General features: G+C 49.2%; 1 protein-coding gene across 9 annotated transcripts in view; it reads left to right on the top strand.

Moving 5' to 3' along the window:
- LAMA3 (laminin subunit alpha 3) overlaps positions 1 to 12,803 on the top strand; it is a 258,124-nt gene that overhangs the window by 90,303 nt on the left and 155,018 nt on the right. The window contains exons 12-13 of one of the 9 annotated variants that reach the window (XM_060121899.1): positions 907 to 1,041; positions 9,928 to 10,065. The exons of the other annotated variants lie outside the window; for them this stretch is intronic. Of the exons in view, the coding sequence (XP_059977882.1) occupies positions 907 to 1,041; positions 9,928 to 10,065 (273 nt within the window). The remainder of the gene's footprint in view (positions 1 to 906; positions 1,042 to 9,927; positions 10,066 to 12,803) is intronic. 9 annotated transcript variants of the gene reach the window in all.

Genomic DNA, 12,803 nt, shown 5'->3' with positions numbered 1-12,803 from the left:
TAGTGGCTTAAAACAATAAGGGTTATTTCTCGCAATCCTGTGGCTTGGCTGGGCAGTCTTTCTGCCGGACTTGCTGGAGGGTCTGCTGGGGCTCGGTGTCTCTCTCCATGTGGCCTTTTATCCTCGATGAGGTCAGACAGGGTACCTCCCTGGTGGTCTCAGGGTTCCCAGAGGGTGAACATGGAAACCACAAAGCCTGTTGTGACCTGGGCTCTGAAATCCCACAACAGCACTTTCCTCTCATTCCACTGGTCAAAGTCAGTCATGAGGCCAATAAGTGATTTCAATAATTAAAGTGTGAAAGACAAACACAGCTAAATAGAGAGTGGGAGAGGGAAGGGGGAGCTGCTGGTACAGACTGGGTGGGGAAGGCCTTCCTGACCGAGACCTGAAGGTTGAGAGGGAACCAGGGGAGGGGTGTTACCTGCCGGCCAGAGCAGAGGTGCTGAGGTAGGACTGGAAGCAGCCTGCCTGCTGGGAAGGGCTCATGCCTGGAGGATTGAGACAAGCCAAGTGAGGTCCCCCAAAGCCACGTCTGGCACTTATTAGGGCTAAATGTATGTTCCTCTCTTTTCTTCTGAGAAATGGAGGTAGGAATATGTTTAATTCAAGATTATCATTCGATGGGAATCTATGAAGTTGAAGTTTTACTAAACAAGGCTCAGTTTGGGGAAAAACAATTGTTCCCATGGGGGTAGATGCTAGAAGATTGTAGGTACTTTGCAAACCAGTGCCTGCCCTGGATGTTTCTGAATGGTATCTCTGATCTTTCCAGGAGAGATGTTTTACTCCCCTTAACATGCAGTCTTCTGGGTTAGGACTGTATGTAAACCATAGATTACTCAGAAGCTGTGGGTGAAGGGATGGAGGATGGAGACCCCTCTGAACATCTCTTCCCCTTCGCAGGCTGTGACTGTAACCTGGCAGGAGTTCTCCCCGAAATATGTGATGCCCACGGGCGGTGTCTGTGCCGCCCCGGGGTGGGGGGCGCTCGGTGCGATGCCTGCCGCTGGGGTTTCTACTCCTTCCCTGTTTGCCAAGGTAAGTGGGCCACACGTACGTAGTGATCGTCAGTCCCCCGAGGTAAGTTTCCCCCTGAGGAAATGCAGAGGCTCCTTTTGGCAGAGCTGTGAGGCCTATTGTTTAATAAATGAGCCCCTGGTCTATATATATATGTTACGTGTGACTGTCCTCAGGTCTGGGCCATGTCACCTCCCCTCCTTTGTCTTTTCAGCCTTACTCTTCCTCCTCCCAGGTGGTCGAGCCCATGGGCTCTGGAGTCAGCACCTGGGTACAAATGCAGGCTCTGGGCAGGAAGTGGTACCTGGATAGTGTTGAGGAAACCGCCAAGGAGACAAGGGCAGGGAGCAGGGTGTTCCGGGCGAGGGAATGGCACACACAGAGCCACAGACTTGGTTCGCCTCTTAGTCCCGCATCCTAGTAAGAGTCACTGAAGGCGCCGGAGGGGAAGGGGAGGAGTCTGGCCAGTCCCTAGAGCATGATGGGTGTGCGGTAAATGTTGGGTGACCGGCAAATGAATGAATGAATTTGCCCCCGTTCTTCTCCTCCGCCTCCTTCCCATTGCCTGCCATTGTTCTCCTCGGTGGCTAAGGTCATAGGGAAAACGAGGGGAGAGAAGAAGGGAAGGTGATCAGTCAGGGCTCAGGGCCGGAACTAAACCCAGCAGGGACTTGCTGTGGGTTATTAGGTGCTGACCGACTCAGTTAGGCTCCAGGCTGGGCTTCCAAGGAGGCTCCTTGTGTCAAGCCCAGACTCCTGCGATGCAGCTCAGGGACAGGGGGACCGCGGTCCTTCTGCCTCCATGGCCATCCAGGGCCCCCAGGAAGCCAGCCAGGGCACAGCAGCAGAAATGCTCAGCCTTTCTAATCTTATTCAAGTAGTTATTTGCAAAACCCGATTGGCACCCAGAGCCCAGCGCCAGGAGAATCTGGGAAGTGCTGTTTCTAGCTTCCAGCCTCTGAGCACAGGAGGCGGGTAGCATCGGCGCGGAGGCACGTCACCCATGAGGGCGGCCACGCTAAGGAGCTGGGAAGTGGGGCAGGAGCGGGAAGGTCCCTCCCCGAAGCAGGAGACAAAGTGGCGAAGAACCAGGTTCGCACTAGCTATCAACTTGAGCAAGTTCTTACCCCCTCTGTTCCTCAGTTTCCTGGTAATAGCGCCCGCCCTGTGACACGTTGTGTGGGTTACGTGTGTACTGATGTGTAAAATTCTCAGAGCCCGGGAAGCGCTCACCTGTACGGTAGCTGCTGTTCCTTTAACCCTCCTTTCTCTGCCTCATACTTCCCTCTACATCATTTTAAGAGCCTGTAGCCTCAATCCTGGTTGATCTCCCTGTCTGCATAGATGCCTGTGTGCCATATCCCAAGCCCTTCTTTTTCCTCCTCATCCCCTGACATGTCCTGGACCTCTATCCTCTGCCCCACTTCTCAACCTCTGCCTCTCGGGCCACAGAAGCTCTCGGCAGTCCCTGCCCAGAGATTTAGGTCACCTGGCAGGTGGAAGGGTACGGAAAGGAAGGGGTATCTTTTGTTTCCCTGCCTTGAGTTCAACCAGAGAAGTTCTGTGTTAGAATTTGGAACGCCCAGCGCATTTCCTGTGGAAACCTCAGTACAGGTGATGCTTATGTTGGAGTTGTATGAATCATACTAGAGGCAGATTCAGTGCTGAGCTGGCGCTATGGTCTGGTGTGGTCACCTTGTCCTTGTACATATATTGTTTCTGTTGAAAGAGGTCCCAAATAATGAAGCTTTGGAGCACGAGTTGGGGGTGCTTACATTTCTATTTTAAGCTGGAGGCACTGAATCTCTCATTGACCAAATGAAGGAGAACTCGCAGGAGGGAGACGGGATGGAGGCCTTCCACCTCAGGGTCCACTAGGGGCCAAGTCTAGAGGGACTTATGTGGGGAGCAGGCAAGGTTAAGAGTAGTGAAAACGAGGTCTGTCGGACAAAAGCAGGAGGAGAAGGTTCAGGGCAGCCTCATTCCCGGCGGGGTGTAGAGGTGTGCCCTGAAGTTTGTTCTTCCAGATTTGAACCATTAGGCTCTGGAAGCGTTTGGGACGCTCCTACATTCTGTCAGCGATGGTCTCCCTTCTCTAGTGCTTGCTTTTTCTAACAGCTTTTGTGATCTTTTAAATTTTTTCCTCGGGGGCAGCGTTGAAGCCAGTGGCTGAAGCCCAGACATGCTGAAATCTGAATCTGGTCTAGCATCAAGGTCTGACCCAGTATTTTGTGATCTTTCTTAGATGAACTTGATTGCTTGGCCCCTGGAATTTTAGAATCAAACCAGTGTGGCCCCAAATGCTACATCAGATGGTCTGGTATATTCCAGCCAAAAAATGTGTGTGTGGCTTTGTTCTATATTGCTTTAAAAATTTTAAAAGTCTTCTTAAAAAGAAGTCTAAAACCCTTCTCAATTGCGCTTGCCAACTGCAGTCCAGCGTTTATGTTTTGCATTAACTTAATTTACTCCAGACTTTAAGCACAAGGCCATCTCCTTCTCAGTTTTTTTTTTTTTTTTTTTTTTTTTTTTTGGTACCGGGCCTCTCAATGTTGTGGCCTCTCCCATTGCGGAGCACAGGCTCCGGACGCACAGGCCCAGCGGCCATGGCTCACGGGCCCAGCCGCTCCGCGGCATGTGGGATCCTCCCGGACCGGGGCACGAACCCGTGTCCCCTGCATCGGCAGGCGGACTCTCAACCACTGCGCCACCAGGGAAGCCCTCAGTTTATTTTTGACTCACTCAAGTGCCCTGCAGTTTTCTTTCTTGTAGCTGAAAGTTAAATCGTAGATGTGAGGCCACATAGAGAATTGTCTCTGTGTATTTCAGTTTTACGTTTGTGTTGACGTCTGACTCAGCTCTTTATGTGCAACCACAAAACACGCCGCGACTCTCTGGAAGCTTGGTCCTTTGGGGGTTTACTGTTCCCTTTTCCTCCTCTCCGTCCTGTCCGTCGTCATTCCTGCCTTCCTATCCTTCATCTTTCTCTTCCTCTTCTTTCCTTCCTCCTCCCCCCCTTTTTTTTTTTTTTTGCTAAGTCGCAACTAGTCAGCACTTAGAACAGAGGCCAGGAGGGTGGGAGTGTGGAGACAGCGGCCCTCCCATGACTTGGCACTGAAGGCACTCAACGTGCAGCTGCCCCCAAACCGCAGTGGCCCAGGGCCCGAACTGTCCCCATTGGAGTTTGCTCTAGTCTCTGGGTTGTAGTTGCAGACTTTTCCTTAGAAAAGTCCTGGCAACGTATGTTGCCAGTGCAAGATTAACCTCCTTCTGCGTGTCAGCATATTCTCTTGAATCCGACAAACTGGCCCCGGGAAGAAGCCACATGCACCGGCAGATGGCAGAAGACACAGCAGGGGAAAGTTTCTGACCTGGGATGCTCCCGGGAGAGCCCTCCCGGCCTTTCCAAGGGGGAAAACAAAATCCATAGGGCTGGGCCAAGTTCTGTGCAATTTTGCTTTGAACTGGCCCTTTGCTTTGTAATTCAGCGTGTGTCTAGGAGAGCATTGAGGTGATTGGAAGAAGCCTTGGGATTTTCTGTAGATCTGATCTGCTCTCAGCCCAGTTAGCCAGAGAAGTGGAGGGTGCTAAGTATCGTGGAACTGAAATGTTGGCTTTGCGGCTGTGAGTGAAGAGCTCCAGAGAAGGCGCCAGCCTGCTTTTCCAACAGAAGGAAAAGCTCTAACATCGCGCGCGACGAGAACACCCCTGAAACAATAAGGAGCTCTGTTTCCCTTGCAATTTCTGTGTTGTCTAGTACTGTCGCCTCACTCTGTGAGCTTATTCACTGCAGGGGAAGAAGCTGGCATCCCTCAGAGCAATACCTCTCACAGCAGCGCTGCAGGGGTTGAGGAGAGAATGCACATCTGTAGAACTACAGGGCTGGACCTGGAAGAGCATTTCAATAGCTCTTATGCCTTCATTTAACAAACATCTGTTCGGCACGTACTAGGGACCAGGGCTGTGCTTGATGCTGAAAGATTTGGGGGGAGCACAGCAGACAAGCTCCCTGATTCCCTGGACATTTATTATCTTTTTTTTTTTTTTAATACTCTTTGGGAATAAAAGTGTCTTAGAGTAAAAGCACAGTGAGGAGCAGACGAGAAGAAAATACTCCAGAAACTCCGAAGAACCTGGCTCAAAACAAAGAGCAGAATTAAACTATTCACAAAGGCTTATAGTATTTCCAAGAGTGAGAAAAGGCCGCCAACGTTGGGGTTCGGGTTTGAGGTCTGGCGACTCTCACTGATAGTTGGATTGAAATGCAAAGTGTGATGCCAGACTGAGGCATTCAGGATTTAAAATAACGTACCTGCGTTTAAGGCTGCATCTTTGTTTTCACTTCTGAAGTGTAACTCCGTCTCCTGGGGCTCCCTGGACAAACCCCTTTGGCCCTGGGAGTCAGGGTCGGTGTCACCCACGTGATGCTGGCTGGAGCTGCCGCCTCTGTGCTCCAGGCTCCTGCTGCGGCTACCCCGACTGCCTGCACGAGTGTCTCCTCTCTGCCTTCACTTTCCTTAAAGGAAGAATAGCAGAAAGAACCTGTGTTAGGGTTCTCCAGAGGAACAGAACCCACAGGATATGTGTCTGTGTAGATAGATAGATGTGGGGATAGACAGATAGATTTATTTTAAGGACTCGGCTCCCGGATTGCGGGGCGGACAAGGCTGAAGTCTGCAGGGCAGCAGGCTGGGGACGAGGAAGGAGCTGATGCCGCAACTGGAGCCCACAGGCCTTCTGGAGGCGGAATTTCTTCTTCCTCTGGGACCTCCCGCTTTTCTCGTTCAGGTCTGCAACTGATGGGATGAGGCCCACCCACTTCGTGGAGAGTAACCTGCTTTACTCAAGGTCAGCTGATTTAAATGTTTGTCCCGTCTAACAGAACGCCTTTACAGCAGCATCTGGACTGGTGTTGTGCAAACAACTGAGCCCTATAGCCTAGCTGACATGAAAACATTAACCATCACAAGGCCCAAGAACGTTTCCTCAGTAATCTGACCCCGGGGAGGGACTTGATCTCTGCAGACAGGCCTGCAGGGAACATGGGGCCATGAAGGAATGCTGACCTAGACGGCAGAACAGCTGAGTCCTTGTCCTGCTGCCTGCCAAGAGCTGGTTGAGTGGCACTCGGCCCGTTTCTTCCTCTGTCTTATGTTTAGTTTCTCGGCACCATGTCAGTAATGCTCTAGCCCCTCTCCTGGAGTTCTAGCTCGATGTGGTCAGGGAATGGGTGTTTCTCATATTTGCCTCCACCCTGACACCTGGTCACGGGGCCGTAGAACACAATAGAGCTTCAATCAAGGTCTGCTGGATGGATGCATGTAACATAGGAGGGCGGAAGGATGGTAAATGCTCCTAGGCCTGCCACTTCCTAACTGGGCCTCTCAGAACGAGTCACATAGCCCGTTGAAGCCCCAGGTAACTTGTAAATGAGAAAACGAGCCACACTCCCTTCCAGCAGTGAGTTTAGTTTGTGATTCTAGTGACAACTCGGGTAAACGCTACCACTGTTATTAGCACAGAAAAGCACTATCAGAGTAACTCACCGCTTACGGGCCTAGGCCGAGCGCTGTCAAAGAGAACGAAAATGGCATGGTCTCGTCCCTGTGGGAGCTCTGTGCCCCAAGGCTTAACGATGTGGGCCTTTACAGATCCAAAGGATGCCTGCAAAGAAATCACTGGAATTGGCACGTTATCTCATCTTTTCTTTCCCAAGGCCTCAACAAGTGTGGAAATTTTGAAACCTTGCAAACAAGGTCGTGTGTGTGTGTGTGTGTGTGTGTGTGTGTGTGTGTGTGTGTATTGTTAAGTGGTTTTTTTTTTTAAACTGCATACACCGAATATAAATTTGGAAGTCAGGAATACTAATCCACTGATTCCCATTAGTGCAGCACAGAGCGCATCCCAAGCACTGGGGGACTCGGATGATCACGACAGTAGTGTTAGCAAGAGTGAGTGCTCCCTGAGCAAGCACTGCGCACACTGCCCTTCTTGTATGGCTGCTGACTCTCTAGTGATCTCATGGGGTGGGTGCTGTCATCAGCTCGTTTCTAGAAGAGGAAACTGAGGCTTGGAGAGGCTAAGCAACGTGCCCGTGATCACACAGCTATTAAGTGGCAGAGCTGTTACTTGAATCTGGATGTGTCTGCCCCGGAGACTGAAGCCCTTTGCTACAGGCTAATTTGGTGACCTTGGACAGACATGTCACTTAACTTTTTTTTTTTTTATGTCTACAATACATATAATTTTTTTTACATCTTTATTGGAGTATAATTGCTTTACAATGGTGTGTTAGTTTTTGCTGTATAACAAAATGAATCAGTTATACATATACATATGTTCCCATATCTCTTCTTGCGTCTCCCTCCCTCCCACCCTCCCTATCCCACCCCTCCAGGGGGTCACAAAGCACCGAGCTGATCTCCCTGTGCTATGCGGCTGCTTCCCACTAGCTATCTACCTTACGTTTGGTAGTGTATATATGTCCATGCCTCTCTCTCGCTCTGTCACAGCTTACCCTTCCCGCTCCCCATATCCTCAAGTCCATTCTCTAGTAGGTCTGTGTCTTTATTCCTGTCTTACCTCTGGGTTCTTCATGACATTTTTTTTCTTAAATTCCATATATATGTGTTAGCATACAGTATTTGTCTTTCTCTTTCTGACTTACTTCACTCTGTATGACAGACTCTAGGTCTATCCACCTCATTACAAATAGCTCAATTACGTTTCTTTTTATGGCTGAGTAATATTCCATTGTATATATGTGCCACATCTTCTTTATCCATTCATCCGATGATGGACACTTAGGTTGTTTCCATGTCCTGGCTATTGTAAATAGAGCTGCAGTGAACATTGTGGTACATGACTGTTTTTGAATTTTGGTTTTCTCAGGGTATATGCCCAGTAGTGGGATTGCTGGGTCATATGGTAGTTCTATTTGTAGTTTTTTAAGGAACCTCCATACTGTTCTCCATAGTGGCTGTACCAATTCACATTCCCACCAGCAGTGCAAGAGTGTTCCCTTTTCTCCACACCCTCTCCAGCATTTATTGTTTCTAGATTTTTTGATGATGGCCATTCTGACTGGTGTGAGATGATATCTCATTGTAGTTTTGATTTGCATTTCTCTAATGATTAATGATGTTGAGCATCCTTTCATGTGTTTGTTGGCAATCTGTATATCTTCTTTGGAGAAATATCTATTTAGGTCTTCTGCCCATTTTTGGATTGGGTTGTTTGTTTTTTTGTTATTGAGCTGCATGAGCTACTTATACATTTTGGAGATTAATCCTTTGTCAGTTGCTTCATTTGCAAATATTGTCTCCCATTCTGAGGGTTGTCTTTTGGTCTTATTTATGGTTTCCTTTGCTGTGCAAAAGCTTTGAAGTTCCATTAGGTCCCATTTGTTTATTTTTGTTTTTATTTCCATTTCTCTAGGAAGTGGGTCAAAAAGGATCTTGCTGTGGTTTATGTCATAGAGTGTTCTGCCTATGTTTTCCTCTAAGAGTTTGATAGTTTCTGGCCTTACACTTAGGTCTTTAATCCATTTTGAGCTTATTTTTGTGTATGGTGTTAGAGAGTGATCTAATCTCATACTTTTACATGTACCTGTCCAGTTTTCCCAGCACCACTTATTGAAGAGGCTGTCCTTTCTCCACTGTACATTCCTGCCTGCTTTACCAAAGATAAGGTGACCATATGTGCGTGGGTTTATCTCTGGGCTTCCTATCCTGTTCCATTGATCTATCTTTCTGTTTTTGTGCCAGTACCATACTGTCTTGATTACTGTAGCTTTGTAGTATAATCTGAAGTCAGGGAGCCTGATTCCTCCAGCTCCGTTTTTCGTTCTCAAGATTGCTTTGGCTATTCGGGGTCTTTTGTGTTTCCATACAAATTGTGAAATTATTTGTTCTAGTTCTGTGAAAAATGCCATTGGTAGTTTGATAGGGATGGCATTGGATCTGTAGATTGCTTTGGGTAGTAGAGTCATTTTCACTTAACTTCTGAACTTCACTATGTAACCCTGGAATTCAACGAGATAATCTCTCCAGTCCCTTCCAGTTCTTAAGGTGTGAAACCCTCCAGCTCAGGAAATAGTGGGCCATGTCCACCGCTCTCCTCTCCCCAGAAGCAGGTCCTCGCAGTGAGTGCTGAGTGAGGCTGAGTAACTGCCACCTTGTGGGAGGTTAGCTGCAGGGACCGGTAGGAACCTGACCCAGTAGGAAGGAGTAGAGAGGGGAATGTCCAGAATCTCTTCTCTCCATCCATACGTGTTTAGTCACCTGCTTGAGGGGGATGAAGGGAACCTGGGATGCTTTTCCTGTCTATTCCCAACCCTGCCTGCATCACTTTTTTCATGATTATTCAGTTACACCTCACCTTGAGAAACTAAGTTTGAGGAGAGGGGATCACTGTAGGCCAATCTGGACTGGAATGGTTTGCATTTGATCCCCAGTGGGATGTAGAATTAATGTGGCCTCTCTATGGACTCACGTCCCCAGTCAGCTGTTCCCTGCGTCTTCCTCTGATGAGCGCCGTTACTGAATGCAAGAAGCATCCCCCGAATCCTCATCCCCAACCAGCCAATCTTGGTCGGTATGAAATTAACAACAGAAAACCCCCAGCATTTATTGATTGCTCAGTAAGAGCCAGGCATTGAACCCAGCTCTTTCAAGTATTACCTTTATCTAATCCTGGCAACAATCTTATCAAGTAGATGCTAATATTATTCCTATTTAAGAAAGGGGAAACTGAGGCTTAGAGCAATCGAGCGACGTGTTTCAAGTTCCATGTCCGATGAGACGTGGCGCTGGAACTTGCACTTGGGTCTTTCTGGCCCCACCTCCATACTCTTATCCGGGTCCTGTGCCCCCCTGCCCTGGGTCTTACTGAGGTCTTTTCATCCAGCCTGCCAGTGTTCAGCCCTTGGCTCCTACCAGACGCTGTGCAGCCCAGTGACTGGACAGTGCGAGTGTCAGCCGGGGATCACAGGACAACGGTGTGACAGGTGTCTCTCAGACGCCTCTGATTTCCCCCACTGCCAAGGTAGGGAAGACATCAGAATGCCGGAGGGCGGGTTCCTCTCTGAAGTATGTGCGGGCAGCATCCCAAAGAAACCTGCAGACCCCTGCAGACCCACCACTGGTCACTGCTACACTTTTGACCCTAATCTGCCTGGTTCCTCCCCAATTTGAGTCCATTGAAAATGGGTATACCAGTTATACATCTTAAAAGAAATCTAAAAATGACTTATTCCTAAAATTTTAAAAATTATTTCATGTGCTATAAATTTGTGTTTCTTCTTTTCTTTTTCGTTTTTTTTTAAAAAATATTTATTTGGTTGCACTGGGTCTTAGTTGTGGCTCGCGGGCTTCTTAGTTGTGGCATACGAACTCTTAGTTGTGGCATGCATGTGGGATTTAGTTCCCTGACCAGAGATCTAACCTGGGCCCCCTGAACTGGGAGCGTGGAGGCTTAACCACTGCACCACTGGGGAAGTCCCCATAAATTTGTGTTTCTTGATTTGCATGTAAATTCTCTGTGTAGCAGTGTGGCAGAGGTGACCCCTTTTAGCTAAGCTGAGCATTCTTGTCTCCCTTCCCAAGGCAAAGTGGCTTCTCTCTGGTCCTGGGTGGCGGCACCGATGTGTCTGCTCCGTAATTTCCTGCAGGTGTTCTAACAGGTCCCCCTGCAGGCAGGCAGAGCAGGGCTTTGCTGGGGTTCTGCTCCCCTCTCTTGCCTGCCACTGGCCTCCTGGGGGATGGTGTCATCCCACATCAGCCCAGGTGTGAGGGGCCGGGGAGTGGGATGGACCAGAGTCTCTTCAGTTTGGAAAGAGTGAGCCAAGGATTGCAACACTGTCCTGGGTCGGTCCTCATGCCTGCAATGATACGAGAGATGAGAGTGTGCCGGGCTCAGTGACTCAGGGCACAGACCAAAGATGCCCAGGATGGGCTTCCCTGGTGGCGCAGTGGTTGAGAGTCTGCCTGCCGATGCAGGGGACGCGGGTTCATGCCCTGGTCCGGGAAGATCCCACATGCTGTGGAGCGGCTAGGCCCGTGAGCCATGGCCGCTGAGCCTGCGCGTCCGGAGCCTGTGCTCCGCAACAGGAGAGGCCACAAGAGTGAGAGGCCCATGTACCGCAAAAAAAAAGATGCCCAGGAATGTCCTTGTGCCCCCGGAGTGTGCAGCCCCCAGGGGCAAGTAGATCCTGACTGCTGCTTTCAGAGACCCTCTCTCTGTTGAGAAGCGGGTGTTTGTGAAAGGCTGACCCAGACCTTGCATCAGGAGACTGTGGTTTTCTCACACCCCTTCCTGCTCCTGATGGCGCTTGGAGCCTGGCACGGAACCATCTGAAGACAGGGCTGCAGCTCCAACTTGATTCTCCAGAACCTCGCTGACCAGAATCCTCAAGAGATCAGGCTTTCTTGCCGGTGGCAACAGTAGCCAGCAGTCAGAGGGGACTGCTCACTTTGGAGAAGGCCTGGAGGTCCCTGGAGAGGGAGGCTGTCCCAGGCTGGGTGTCCTCACCTCCCCGGGATCGGGAGTGGAAGGAAGTGCTGAGCAGTGGACAGAGGGGCTGGTCAGCCGGGACAAGTTCCCTGGAGCTGGATGGAGCCACTGGGCGGCTTGGGGAGGAGCCAAGGGCTGGGCGGGGCCAGGTCGGAAAGCAACAAGGAGCTGGAAGGTTGTGTTGGCTTGTTACAGAAGAATTCGGGAGCATCAAAAAAGGAAGAGACAGAGGGCTTCCCTGGTGGCACAGTGGTTAAGAATCTGCCTCCCAATGCAGAGGACAGGGGTTCGAGCCCAGGTCCGGGAAGATCCCACATGCCGCAGAGCAACTAAGCCCGTGCGCCACAACTACTGAGCCTGCACTCTAGAGCCTGTGAGCCACAACTACTGAAACCTCCATGCCTAGAGCCTGTGCTCCGCAACAAGAGAAGCCACTGCAGTGAGAAGCCCGTGCACTGCAACGAAGAGTAGACCCCACTTGCCGCAACTAGAGAAAACCCGCGTGCAGGAACAAAGACCTAACTCAGCCAAAAATAAATAAATAAATTTGTAAAAAGAAAAAAATGGAAGAGACAGAGAGAGAATATCATCAAGGGGGAAGTTGAAACAAAGAGAGGAGACAATAAAGGCAAAAAGCCTAGGGAGCAACATGTAAGAAAACAAGATCATATTATGGGTTTATTTAAATTATTTGAAAAAGGCTCAGAGCAGGCTTACCCAAACTCTCTTCATTTTTATTTTTTATTTATTTATTTTTTGGGCCTCACAGCTTGTGGGATGTTAGTTCCCCGACCAGTGATTGAACCCAGGCCCTCGGCAGTGAGAGTGCCGAGTCCTAACCACCGGACCGCCAGGGAGTTCCCTCTTCATTTTTAATGCCGTGTGATAGTAATGCTGAGACACTGCAAGACCCTAATTTGTTGAAAAGAGATTATGACATTGGGTTTGTAATACTCTATTGACTAAGGCAAGAAAGCAAATTAATTAATTTGAGAAATAATTTTAATACAGGTGGAGAACAAGGGGTCTGTGATAGTTAAAGAATTGTCTTGACTAACTAAAACATATACTTACAAATTCTGTGACATCTAATTGGACAATTAAAAAATCTCTTGGTACAATACTGCCCTCTTCTGGATAACCCTAACGAGGTTCAAAATTCTAGACTCCTTTCCCCGTCTCCTTTGTTATCAATTGGGAGTGAACTTTTAGTAGTAGGCAGGGAAGAGACTTGTTCGGTGGCCAAAGGGGTGATTTGGGGATTAAGGACC

The sequence above is a fragment of the Lagenorhynchus albirostris genome, chromosome 14 (genome assembly GCF_949774975.1).
Source record: "Lagenorhynchus albirostris chromosome 14, mLagAlb1.1, whole genome shotgun sequence".
Lineage (NCBI taxonomy): Eukaryota > Metazoa > Chordata > Mammalia > Artiodactyla > Delphinidae > Lagenorhynchus > Lagenorhynchus albirostris.
This window is presented reverse-complemented; position numbering and strand designations above follow the sequence as displayed.